Source organism: Sycon ciliatum, chromosome 2 (genome assembly GCF_964019385.1).
Source record: "Sycon ciliatum chromosome 2, ocSycCili1.1, whole genome shotgun sequence".
Taxonomy (NCBI): Eukaryota; Metazoa; Porifera; class Calcarea; order Leucosolenida; family Sycettidae; genus Sycon; species Sycon ciliatum.
This window is the reverse complement of record NC_088644.1, coordinates 8,976,503-8,990,703: the sequence shown is the minus strand read 5'-3', so window position 1 is coordinate 8,990,703 and position 14,201 is coordinate 8,976,503. Positions and strand designations below refer to the sequence as shown.

General features: G+C 48.8%; 1 protein-coding gene across 1 annotated transcript in view; it reads left to right on the top strand.

Annotated features, from left to right (window-relative positions):
• LOC135808540 (uncharacterized) overlaps positions 1 to 14,201 on the top strand; it is a 249,824-nt gene that overhangs the window by 15,488 nt on the left and 220,135 nt on the right. Inside the window, exons 3-4 of the mRNA XM_065321743.1 lie at positions 11,380 to 11,667; positions 12,786 to 13,427. Coding sequence (XP_065177815.1) covers positions 11,380 to 11,667; positions 12,786 to 13,427 — 930 coding nt within the window. The remainder of the gene's footprint in view (positions 1 to 11,379; positions 11,668 to 12,785; positions 13,428 to 14,201) is intronic.

Here is a 14,201-nt window from a genome sequence, read left to right as displayed (position 1 = left end):
GGAAGGCCGCGGAAACGCGAAGAGACAGATAGTGGTGATGCCACGAAGAGGCGAGATGACAGGACATTGGAGGAGACAACACCCAATGGAGCTAAGAATCGCACTTCGTCAATCAAGCAACATCTGTCAGCCCGTACCAATTGTCGTGAGTTGTACAGTGATAATGTTTTCTCAATATTGTCACGTAGTAGATGTGCGTTACATTTGGCTGTGTTAGAAGCTTTGTATATCCGTAAGTTAGATCCTGAACTTTGCGTACAGAAAGAAAATGTGTTGTCGCTACAATTGTTTGGTGTTACTCCTCGTCGAGGTGGTAACAATGTAACTTAATTTGCTCACTATGTTGTTGTCACTATTATTATCTTCCTTCGAGTTTTGTGTCGTGCTAAACTTGATAATTTTCCACCTTGTCACGAGTGTTGTCATCTAATTATCTTTACGCTCTATAAGTTTTAGTCTTTCTAGCTTGAGCCATTCCCTGTATAATCCTTGATGAGAAGGGACCGTGTTGGAACGTTCTCCATTTGTTAGTGTTTGTCTTCGTTTAACATGTATATTACTCAGTATGTCGTAATTGGACACTGCTCGATTATTCTTACCTCGTGCGTTTCACTATTTGTAACGTGGCTCCTCTGCTTCAGTTTTCGTTCTATCTCTCTGGCAGGGGCAACCACCACCCGTCTGGTGGGTGCCAGCATCCTCCGGCAGTTGCGCTGGGACTCTACGATACATTCTTGTTCTTCGATAATTAGAAATCTGCCTTTCTAGTTCTTCGCTGTTTGAATTATTATTTATTTGTGTTGTTTCTTGCGGCACTCGCTTTTGTGTAGATTTGACCTTTTTGCATGTCCGCGTGAGTACAGATGACATCATGCATTATTTTCTGTCACGTGTTTTGCTTTGAGCGTGTCGTTCAAGATGTTTGAACTGCGCCCGCTGGCCGATTTTCTTTGCTTGCTGTTTTCTTTGCCAGTCAAGCGTGGGGACGCTACGGTGTCGTCCTTCTTGGCTGTGTGTCCGGTACGGGGCCGGGTACGTGCGTCCCCAGCTCTCCGTTCTTTGTTCTTTTTGAGTTAGATTCTTCAATGGTGTTTTGAGAACATGTTTGGTAATACAGTCTTCTAAATAGTTCGATGCTTCCAATGGTTGTGTCTGATGCAAGTGTGGGTTTGCGAGGGAACCGGTGAGCCATTTGGTCCTTCGAGCCGGATCCGACAGGTTTCGACTAGTAGTGTCAGCGGTGGTAATGGCGTTTCCGCCACCACCAGAGTTTGTGACTCGTAGTTTTACGCCACGCCATTATGGTACGAGCGTGGGTGAAACTCCTGTTGAGGAACTTGAGGACCGCTGGAAAGAGTTGATTCGTCGGAGAACAAACCTCCGTAGACGCCACACGCGGATCAGTAACCGCTTGCGAACTCTGATTGCTTGCTCGTCGCCGTCTCGCCGATATTTGCAGCCTGATGTCCGTGAATTAGAATTTGTACGGTCAGAGCTGAATTCGGTTTTAGAAATTATGCGCAGCATGTTGGAATCCCAAGAGAGTGAGCAACTGCTGAATGAGTTGGACGAGTGGGAGGCGAAGTTTGATAAGGAGAGTGTTGGTGTGATGGCTGCTGCTGAGGCGATCTTGGATTCGCCTGTTGAGTCGGTTTCTGGCCAAGTGGCATCAGGCCAACAATCAGCAGTCGCAGAACAGGTTACCCCTGTGCCACCGTCAACACCACCGCACATGCGGCCTGTGCCACCTCTACCAGCACCACGCACACGGCCAACACCACCACCAAAGCCAAGTAGTCTGAGCAGCAGACTAAGTGTGACGTCAGTTGGTTATAGTGCTCCTGCCAGTAGACTTTCTGAGTGGTCTCCTCTAACGGAATCTGCTGTCGACCCCCATGTTAGCGATTGGCTTGCCAGTATGCAACGGCCACATGGAGTAAGCGCTTTTCACCATCTGAAGCCACTAGAGCTGCCCAAATTTAGTGGCAGGACCCAGCAGTTTGTACGGTGGAAACAAACATTTAAGCGCCTCGTGGACGAGGACCGCTTCGTCTCTGACGAATATAAACTGGCACGACTGAAGGAGGCGCTGCAGGGTAGCTCGGCCGAAGACATTATCGCGGATATGTTCGACGGTCCGGGTGCATACACTGCAGCCTGGACGGAGCTCGAGCGCTGGTTTGGTGGTTCCGACCGCCATCTTGCCTTGCAAGAGAGAGAGATTCTGAATCACCCACGCATTGCCTCTGACAGGGACACCGAGTCTGTCCGGAAGTTTGCTGTCAAGCTCAGAAATGTGCTCATGAACCTGGACTTGGCTGGAGAGACCCCTGGTAGGGAGCTATTCCTAAGTGCGCTGGAGAAGCTACCCAGAAGTGTAGTTATACGATTTTACGAACAACATCCAGACAGCAAATGCAACGCAACCACGTTGTCATTCTGGCTGGTAAAACGGGTCCAGAACGCTAAGCGAGCCGATGACATCTTGGCGACAGTCGGCACAGAGAAGTTGAACAAGACACCTCCTGCGGTCCCGCCAAAGCCTAGGTCATCTGCTGTGTATGCTGTGGAGCTCAGTACTCAGCAGTGTGCCAAGTGCAGCAAGAGCCATGCCACAGCAGAGTGTCCGGAATTCAGGGCGCTGACAACCAAGCGCCGCTGGGACCTGGTCAAGCGTGCCAAGCTGTGTAGCTGTTGTTTGGAGCATGGACACTGGGCGCGTGAGTGCCAGAAGCTGGAACGTTGCCACTGTGGAGAGAGGCACCACTCACTTCTGCACTACAGCAAGTCAGTGCAGCCACAAGCTGCAGCGCAGAATCCAGCTACGATGCGACCAGCAGCTACGGCACCTCGGCAGGAAAGTTCTCACCATGCTAGTGTCAGCGTGCCGCAGACTACCGCTTTCGCTACCGTGCCAGTGAAGATTATTGGCCCAACTGGCAAGTCGGCAATCTGTACGGCCATGCTGGACTCAGGCTCGACTGCAAGCTTCATACGGGAGGATGTAGCCCATGAGTTGGGCATGGCAGGTGAAGTTCACATGTTGAATACATCCACGATTGGTGCGCAGCAGACCTCCGGCTATCGGGAACTGGTCAAGGTGCAGATGGAATCCATTGATGGAACAGTGTCATACCCGCTCAAGGCATGGGTATATGATCGTGTGACCAAGAAGACGCAGGTCGTCGACTGGAGCCGGTACAAGTCCAGCTATGAACATCTAAAGTTCATAGACTTTCCCGAAATCTCCAGCACCACGGTCGACCTCCTGATTGGTCTAGACGTCATTGATGCCCACGCATCACTCGCGGAGTACAGAAGCAGCAGCGGTGGACCAATTGCCCGCAAGACGCCACTGGGATGGGTGTGTATGGGCCCAACGCCCAGTGCACCCAGTGATGACGAGTTGTCTGTCAACTTCGTGCATGCTTTATACGGCGAATGCAGCATAGACGGCCTGGTCCAGAATTTCTGGAATCTGGAGGCAGTCGGTATGAAGCACGAAGGCACCTACATCACCCCTGCAGAGAAGCTGGCTGAGGAGATCGTTGAAAAATCCATCAGCTTCCATGATCAGCGAGTCACCATGGCAATCCCATGGGTCCACAGCAACGGCGAGCCTGGTGTCACCGCTAATCGCGCCATGGCGGACCATCGCCTGCGCATGCTAGAGAAATCGCTGGACAAGCGTCCAGAGCTGAAGGCAGCATACGGCAAGGTCATCCGTAGCCACATTGACAAAGGCTATGTGCGCGCAGTGTCGGCAGCAGAGGTTGAGGCAGATGGCGACGACCAGTGGTTCCTGCCGCACTTCGCCATTGTACTAGACGACAAGGCCACCACGAAGGTACGTGTCGTCTTTGATGCTGCTGCCAAGTATGACGGCACGTCGATCAATGAGTGTATGTACCCTGGACCCGCTCTGCAGAATGACCTAGTGAAAGTGCTTCTGCGGTTCTGCAAGGAGCCAGTAGCGCTCACGGCGGACATTACCGAGATGTTCCTGCAAGTCGTGCTGGCTGAGCAAGACCGCCGATATCATCGCTTTGTGTGGGACTCACGCGTATACGAGTTCCAGAGGTTGGTGTTCGGCATCAAGGCGTCTCCGTACCTGGCCTGCAAGGCGCTACAAGTGGTGTGCCGCGAGACAGCCTACAAGTATGACCCCGCCATGTTGCAGATCGTTGACCGAGACATGTATGTGGATGATCTGCTGCACTCTGCTGTCTCCGTACCGGAAGCCATCCGCACACAGCAGACAGTACAGGACATCCTTGAGCAGGGCAGCTTCCACCTCCGCAAGTGGCTCAGCAATAGCTCGGAGGTGATGGACGGCGTACCGGAAGCTGACCGCTCACCGCAGCTCGTAGCTAGCATCAATGATCATGATCACTGTGCGCTACCATCAGTCAAGACGCTAGGCGTGATGTGGTCGGCAGAGGATGATACCTTCGCCTTTGAGTTCAAGCCGCCCGCAACAGAGAAGCTGACCAAGCGAGCCGTGCTGAGTAAGATGGCATCTATATTCGACCCACGTGGACAACTAGCTCCCTTCACGATTCGCTCTCGTGTCGTGTTCCAGGAGCTGTGCATCCTCGGCGTGGGCTGGGATGATCCACTGGACGCTGAGCACACGCGGAGATGGACATCCTGGTTTAGCGAGCTGGGAGATCTGGCGCTGATCCGTGCGCCGCGCTGCTTCAAGTGTCCGGGTCGCGAGTCGTCTGTCGCTACATTGTCGCTGCACGTGTTCACGGATGCTTCAGATGCCGCCTACGCCGCTAACGTGTACGTCCGTGCTGAGTACCCAGACGGCAATGTGCGAGTGACGCTAGCACTCGCCAAGGCGCGTCCATGTCCCATTAAGAAGATGTCGATCCCGAAGCTGGAGCTGAAGGGTGCTGTGCTTGGTGTTTGCCTGGCCAAGACAGTGAATGACGCGCTAGATCTGCCGCAGGCTGATGCCACCTACTGGTCCGACTCGATGAACGTGCTTCACTGGGTGAGAGCACATTCCAGAAAGTTTAAAGTCGACGTGGGCAACCGGATAGCTGAAGTACAAGAGTATTCAGCTGGCAGCCAGTGGAACCACGTTCCTGGAAAGCTGAACCCAGCCGACAAGGGCACCAGAGGCTTGACAGCAGCCCAGCTAGCCAGTGATTCAGTATGGTGGAACGGCCCTGAGTTCCTCGTCCAGCAGCACACTGAGTGGCCGTCTCGTCAGATAACCGTGCCAAAAGAGTTGCCTGGAATGGTAAAGCGAGCGCAAGTGATGGCGTTCGCTGTGCAGCAAGTGTCAGCGGAGGTGTTTCGTCTCCACCCCGACAACTACTCGTCATGGAAACGACTAGTAAGAGTGACGGCCTGGTGCTACCGTTTCATCAACCGGTGTCGTCGACGTCATGCTAGCACGAGAGGGGATCCGGAAGCAGCGAGTGCAGCAGTCGACTCTGTGGAGCTGAAGTCTGATGAGCTCCAGCGTGCCGAATGTCACTGGTATGCGATCGCACAAGCAGAGAGCTATCCCGCTTCGTATCGGCAGCTGACGTCAGGGAAGTCCCTTGCAGCGAATGACCCGCTGCTACGGCTGAATCCAGTGCTCGACAAGGATTACCCGTGTGTGCTACGCGTTGGAGGTCGTCTGAAGACTGCCAGCCACTTGCCTGAGCATACCCGGCATCCGATAATCTTGCCACAGCACCATCGGATTACTCAGCTGATAGTCGACGCCGAAGATCGCAAGTGTGATCACAGTGTTGGCCCAAACCACCTCTTGGCAAACCTGATGCTGCGGTTTTGGATCATCCGTGGCAAGGTTGTCACACGATCTCACCGTGCACACTGCGTGCTCTGCAAGAAGAAGTGGGCCACTGTGGCTTCGCAGCAGATAGCACCGCTCCCGCTATTCCGAACAGCTCCACCGTACCGGGCATTTTCAAGAGTGGGAGTTGACTATGCCGGTCCGTTCCGAACAAAACAAGGACGTGGCAAGACCCAGCTCAAGAGGTACCTCTGTGTCTTCTCTTGTTTGCAATCTCGAGCCTGTCATTTCGAGATGGCGTATGGCCTGGACACCGAGTCGTTTCTGCTAGCATTCACCCGTTTCTGCAAGCGCAGAGGCGTGCCAGCTGAGGTCGTGTCAGACAACGGGACGAACTTTGTCGGTGCAGAGCGCGAGCTAAGAGAAGCCGTTCAAGCGCTAGGTTCTGATGAAGTGGCCGCAAGTATGGCCAGCCAAGGAGTTCACTGGCGCTTCAATCCGCCTCTCGCTCCGCACTTTGGCGGCGTATTTGAGTGTGTGGTCAAGGCAGCAAAGCGCGCAATGATGGCAACTCTGTCCCAGGCCAATCGCACTGATGAGGAACTTGTAACTGCCATGGTGAGTGCGGAAGGCCTGCTCAACTCGCGTCCGTTGACCGCTGTCCGGACTGACGTGGATGACGCCGCACCGCTAACACCGATGCACTTCCTAGCTGGACAGTGCGAGCTGACTCTGCCACTCGAAGAAGTCGCTGAGTTGCACCCACAGCGTCGTTGGCGGCTCCTCCAACAGCTCCTACGTGAGGTATGGCGGCGATGGCTTCGAGAAATAGTGCCTCGGCTGAATGTGCTTCAGCGATGGTCTCGACGCAGCCGCAACATCAAGCCCGGTGACATTGTCCTCTGCATGGACAAGTCTACTCCAAGAGGGCGTTGGCCGCTAGCCAAAGTGATAGAAGTGTTCCCCGGATCTGATGGGTTGGTCCGTGTAGTGAACATCAGAATTGGCGCCAAGCAGTCCAAGCGGCCGATAACGCAGTTGGTGCCGTTGGAAGTTGAACCCATCGATGAAGGTACCGGTCAGTATGATGATCTCACGACTTCCGATTAGTCTGGAGTCGTTCGTGAGAGGGGAAATGTTGGAACGTTCTCCATTTGTTAGTGTTTGTCTTCGTTTAACATGTATATTACTCAGTATGTCGTAATTGGACACTGCTCGATTATTCTTACCTCGTGCGTTTCACTATTTGTAACGTGGCTCCTCTGCTTCAGTTTTCGTTCTATCTCTCTGGCAGGGGCAACCACCACCCGTCTGGTGGGTGCCAGCATCCTCCGGCAGTTGCGCTGGGACTCTACGATACATTCTTGTTCTTCGATAATTAGAAATCTGCCTTTCTAGTTCTTCGCTGTTTGAATTATTATTTATTTGTGTTGTTTCTTGCGGCACTCGCTTTTGTGTAGATTTGACCTTTTTGCATGTCCGCGTGAGTACAGATGACATCATGCATTATTTTCTGTCACGTGTTTTGCTTTGAGCGTGTCGTTCAAGATGTTTGAACTGCGCCCGCTGGCCGATTTTCTTTGCTTGCTGTTTTCTTTGCCAGTCAAGCGTGGGGACGCTACGGTGTCGTCCTTCTTGGCTGTGTGTCCGGTACGGGGCCGGGTACGTGCGTCCCCAGCTCTCCGTTCTTTGTTCTTTTTGAGTTAGATTCTTCAATGGTGTTTTGAGAACATGTTTGGTAATACAGTCTTCTAAATAGTTCGATGCTTCCAATGGTTGTGTCTGATGCAAGTGTGGGTTTGCGAGGGAACCGGTGAGCCAGACCGAAAACGTTCGGATACTTATGACAAGTGCCTTATTATGACTGGATGTGTGTTTGCGTGGATATTTGCGACCCATAACTTACCTTCGTTTTAAAGTATTATCCGCCTCCGACCTCTTTTAAAAAATAATAATAATAATAATAATGAAGGTACGTGTTGGGTCGTAAGTATCCACGCAAACACACATCCAGTCAAAATAAGGCACTTGTCAAAGTATCCGAACGTTTTCGGTCCCTTCTCATCAAGGATTATACAGGGAATGGCTCAAGTTGGAAAGACTAAAACTTATATAGCGTAAAGATATGAGATAACAACACTCGTGACAAGGTGGAAAATTATCAAGTTCAGCACAACACAAAACTCGAAGGAAATAATAATAGTGACAAGAACATAGTGAGCAAATTAAGTTACATTGTTAACACCTCGACGAGGAGTAACACCAAACAATTGTAGCGACAACACATTTTCTTTCTGTACGCAAAGTTCAGGATCTAACTTACGGATATACAAAGCTTCTAACACAGCGAGATGCAACGCACATCTACCACGTGACAATATTGAGAACACATTAGGCCAAAACAAAAAATAGGCTTGTTTCCGGTCGGCAACCCCTCAAAAAGGAGACTCGGTCGGCCGAAATGAAACTTTTTTTGGATACTTTTTTTTGGTTCCTCAATCGTTGTGGTATTGATGGACAAGAGCACCTACACATGTACGTTGTACATATATCATGGCAAGGATCAATGTCAAAGTTGACTGACTCACTGTTCTTGTACAGCATGTGGTGTATTCCTGTTTTCGTACATCCTGAGAAATCAAGCAAACAGTTCGAGTCCTTCCAGCTCCGTTATTCTAGCTCGTATCGACCCCGGAGGTTTTCGAGCCGACAGCTGAGAATCTCTGCTACCTTGTAGGTGTTTCGATTGTGGAATTCGGTTGATATTTGACTGAGTTATGACTCGTTGAGTGCACTTGCACACATGGCATTGCCACCATTTGTATACATTTGGGACCAAAAAAAGTTTCAGAATTTGGGAAAAAGTGGCCCGGTCGGGCGACCGGAAACAAGGTCATTATTTGTTTTGGCCTTATCACTGTACAACTCACGACAATTGATCAATAGAAATCCGCAATGGAGGAGACGTAGCTGAAAGGACACTGGGCATCGCGCACACAACGGCTAGTGTCAAAAAACGTGGAAGGCCGCGGAAAAGCAAAGAGACGGATAGTGGTGATGCCGCGAAGAGGCGAGATGACGGGACATTGGAGGAGACAACACCCAACGGAGCTAAGAATCGCACTTCGTCCATCAAGCAACATCTGTCAGCCGGTACCAATTGTCGTGAGATGTTCAGTGATAATGTGTTCTCAACATTGTCACGTGGTAGATGTGCGTTGCATCTGGCTGTGTTAGAAGCTTTGTATATCCGTAAGTTAGATCCTGAACTTTGCGTACAGAAAGAAAATGTGTTGTCGCTACAATTGTTTGGTGTTACTCCTCGTCGAGGTGTTAACAATGTAACTTAATTTGCTTACTATGTTCTTGTCACTATTATTATTTCCTTCGAGTTTTGTGTCGTGCTGAACTTGATAATTTTCCACCTTGTCACGAGTGTTGTTATCTCATATCTTTACGCTATATAAGTTTTAGTCTTTCCAACTTGAGCCATTCCCTGTATAATCCTTGATGAGAAGGGACCGAAAACGTTCGGATACTTTGACAAGTGCCTTATTTTGACTGGATGTGTGTTTGCGTGGATACTTACGACCCAACACGTACCTTCGTTATTAAAGTATTATCAGCCTCCGACTTCTTGTAAAATAATAATAATAATAATAATAATAATATTGACTGGTTTGAGGGAAAGAGACAAACGGGAAAAGTCTGAAGAAAAAATTGTCTGTCACCACCAGGACTCGAACCAGGGACCCTCGCTTGTAGCCAGCGATGCTCTAACCACTGAGCTATGGTGTAGTCGTCATCCCAGCAGAGGCCGTTCAACATTTTCTTCAGACTTCGTAACTCACACTTCCTGTGAATCCACACAGGCGGGTGGGACGCAGCCCTCACTGTAACCCACACACTTCACGTACAAACTGGCACGCGGGGAGCCCCAAGTCATAAAATATTGACTGGTTTGAGGGAAAGAGACAAACGGGAAAAGTCTGAAGAAAAAATTGACTGTCACCACCAGGACTCGAACCAGGGACCCTCGCTTGTAGCCAGCGATGCTCTAACCACTGAGCTATGGTGTAGTCGTCATCCCAGCAGAGGCCGTTCAACATTTTCTTCAGACTTCGTAACTCACACTTCCTGTGAATCCACACAGGCAGGTGGGACGCAGCCCTCACTGTAACCCACACACTTCACGTACAAACTAGCACGCGGGGAGCCCCAAGTCATAAAATATTGACTGGTTTGAGGGAAAGAGACAAACGGGAAAAGTCTGGAGAAAAATTGACTGTCACCACCAGGACTCGAACCAGGGACCCTCGCTTGTAGCCAGCGATGCTCTAACCACTGAGCTATGGTGTAGTCGTCATCCCAGCAGAGGCCGTTCAACATTTTCTTCAGACTTCGTAACTCACACTTTCTGTGAATCCACACAGGCGGGTGGGACGCAGCCCTCACTGTAACCCACACACTTCACGTACAAACTAGCACGCGGGGAGCCCCAAGTCTTAAAATATTGACTGGTTTGAGGGAAAGAGACAAACGGGAAAAGTCTGAAGAAAAAATTGACTGTCACCACCAGGACTCGAACCAGGGACCCTCGCTTGTAGCCAGCGATGCTCTAACCACTGAGCTATGGTGTAGTCGTCATCCCAGCAGAGGCCGTTCAACATTTTCTTCAGACTTCGTAACTCACACTTCCTGTGAATAATAATAATAATAATAATCTAGTAGGGCGCATTCACCCAGTTTCGGTGGAAGTGCGTGAGTTCGCTTGGGATTAAAGTAGGAAGGGAGCGTCTCAGCTTCCTCTGACCAAGACCATTCGACTCAGCACCCCGAAGACTACAACTGGTGAAAATTTGATTTTAGCCTTAACTTTCCCTTTAAATACACATATCTTTTTTTCTTTTCAGGAGCTTACCTTTTGGAGTTCACATCGTTTACATGATCTCTCATGCTGTCTTGCACCTTGGCTTTATTGGCCATAGATACGCCATCCCAGAAAACATTCTACAGGAGCTACTAATGCAGAGTGTTTTTCATGCTCGATCTCGGCGATCTACCTTGTCACGCCAATAACATCCTTCTTGACACTGGCTACAGTCACAAGAGGCTCAGTAAGGTAAATGAGCAGGACAACATCGTCGAGATCAAGGACAAAGAGAAAACAAGACACTCACTGAATACAGCAAAGAAGGAACGAAGACAAGTACAGGATTCCTATATGTTGCCACTGACAACTGGTTCGGTGGAGAGGACGCTACTTTTGTTTGTCCCCAGTGGGATCATTGCTATGCGTAACGAAAAAACTGTGATCTTGAACAAGAATAAAGTGAGACTGTGAAAAACCTATAAAAACCTATGGGCCCAGATTCGGCGATGCACTATAGTTGTTTTCCTCTGGCGAGTATCATGGACATGGATGTGGCTGACGCTCAGACCTGTGGCGTTTCATTGAATGAAAGGAAAGTGTGCTGATGCACTGAAAGTGCGCTTGAAACGGTACTGTTACCTGATGAGCACCTCGTAACTTAGCCTTTGTGTGTGAACTATGTTGTTTTGTGTTTTCTGGTAGAATTCCATGTATCTGAACTGTGTTGTTTTGTGTTTTCTGCTAGAATACCATTTTCTTCACTCCAATGTAACAGGTGTGACATGCAACACTACCGACCCGAATACGATACGATTTGTACACCTAGGTGTTGGCGGCAGTAGTACACCCCGACTGGTTCCTTTTTACGATGCTTCTGATCCAACCCAAACTGAGTACCAGCGTTTGATTTCAAATTCAAGCAGCTTCTCCATCTACCAGCTTCACATTATCAATTATGACGGAGTGCGAGCAGTCTACGCGTGTGGGCCAGTAACATCACTTGCCACTAGTCGGTATACCATTCTGCGCACTGGTAAGTAAAAATGCACGAACGCCGAAAATAATAATGATTTGAATTTAATAGAATGAAGTTGAAGACACCACTGCAGCTGTACTTATGGTTAATAAATATGGTGGTAAAGACACACCTGGCAATATGGCGGTAAACACACGCTGTGTGTGGACAGGCGTGTGTTTACCGCCATATTTCCAGGTGTGTCTTTACCACCATATTTATCAACCATTGAATTAAAAAAATCGACACAATCATCCGGGATGCTGGTGATGAAATAGTTGCTCAGAGATTTTTTAGTATGTGAGTATGTGGTGAAAAGGGATCCCTTGAAACTAAAGCTTAAAACAGATATGGATGCCAGCCGTATTTGCCAGTGGTGTCTGGATGATTGGAGATGCAGGTTTGAAGGATACATAAAAATGTGCTTGGAGATAAAAATAGATAGATGAAGCAAGTAGAGTCTCCGTGCTAAGTGGGAGCTTTTTACACAGCAAAACAGTATGGCTTACACAGTACACACAGTATGGCTCACACAGTACATACAGTATGGCTTAACGTATAATGTTCACTAGTTTAGTCTTACGAGTGCTGAGACTAAATGGTGACAGTCCGTGAAAGCTGGACGCTCCTTTGTGATATGCGTTTATTGCCAACCGAACTCGCACGCTTCCGCAAAAATAATTAATTGAATGAGTGCGCCATAGTAGAAAGGCATTTTCAGACCAAATTTTCTGAAAACACTAATTCATTCATAGATGCTTGTACAAAGATGAAATTCTCAGAAGTCTTCTGGATGCTGAATTGAATAGTCTTGGTTCGAGGATGCTGCTAGACATTGTTTGGCCCATATTCCATCGAACATAATCCCATAGTGATGCGTACAACATACGAAACACATGACCAAGACAATGAGACCACGAACGAATCACTCATCGCTCTCGCTCCTAGACCAAACTAGCACTATGCATGCACGACACTCACTTGACAATGACTCGCAAATAAACGGAAGCAGGTTCTCACTCTCTGACGACGTGTCTCCAGCATACACCACATACCATATGCGTCGCACATCACACCATGCTCATGCATACACTAAAAAAGTGTGCTCCCTGTACCCTGTATCCTTTTTCTTGCAGAGCCAATTGTGGGCATGAACACTGTTGATGGTGCTAACACTGGACTGGCTAATCAGCCGGGCATATCACATGTTTTCAATGAAGGATCACCCATCCCACCAGTTGTCTGTTTTCCTAATACTGGACAGCCAAGAAGGAACACGGTAACACTCAACATAACTTATGATGATGGCCGCACACGTACATTCCGACCAGACCCCGTTGCCAGAGGAGTAATTTTCCCAATTCCCAGTGTCCGGAATTCATCTGGCCTTTATGTGTGCTACGCTGCGAATGAAGCAAACACTGTCCCTATTGTTTTCACATTCAATGTAACCGTATATTTCCGACCTGACTTCTCTAACACTGAGCGTGAACGTTCTGTTGTTGAGGGCGCCAGGCTATTCTTGACAGTCTATGTGTCCAGCCGTCCCGACCTGACTGTGTTTGACTTCGTCAGTGCTAGTGGTGTCAGGTCCTCGTTGCTGTCCCAATATCAAGCTGCAACACCCACTAACAATCTAATGACTGAGCGCAAGGTGACAGCTCTGGATGTAGCATCAGCGGATTCAACTCAAAATGGCGTGTACGTGTGTGAAGCAACCAATCAAATTTCCGGTGGTGCAGGTTCAAGTTCAGTCAATATCACTGTCCGCGTTATCCGTAAGTATAATACTTTACTCTAATATTCACTCTAACATGGAGTGTCATTGTGCCTATTTGATATTCCTGTTTCTCTCAATCCGGGCACAACAGTACTTTGCTCTTGTTGTTCAGTAGGTAAAAATAATTGTTTTTGGGAACGAATACCCCCGCTTGAGGCCAGCGATACTCTCACCACTGAACCATGGTGTAGCTGTCATCCAAGCACAGACCGTTCAACACATATTTGGAATACTCATTGTTGGACTCAGTAGAGCGTCCCGCCCCTATATGAGGTCCAACCCCTATATAGAGTCCATTGGTCCAAAATCCACTGTACAGAGTCCAAACTTGGAATCAATTGTGAGCTCAAAGTTTAGATGGACATCACTCCCTGTATAGAGTCCAGCCAATTGGCTTCACCCCTATATAGAGTCCATTGGTCCAAAATCAACTGTACGGAGTCCAAACTTTTAAATCAACTATGAAGAGTCTCTATGTGGACAACACTCCCTGTATAAAGTACAGCCAATTAGGCATCCCCTATCCAGAGTTCCAAATTAGACATAGGATCTTGTGTAAGCAGTGAATATTAACCAGAAAACGGCCTCTCCCTTTAATCCTTTACCTCATTCACTTCTCAAGATAAAAAAAATTAAGTATTGAGGCGCCACTGCAGCCACTTCATTACATGAAAAACCCTACAAACACCATCCTCAAATCAAGTGGTCTCTTCGCAGACGCTGCAAATTACAATTATCTCAATCATGTAGTGTTGCCAAATTATTGTGCACG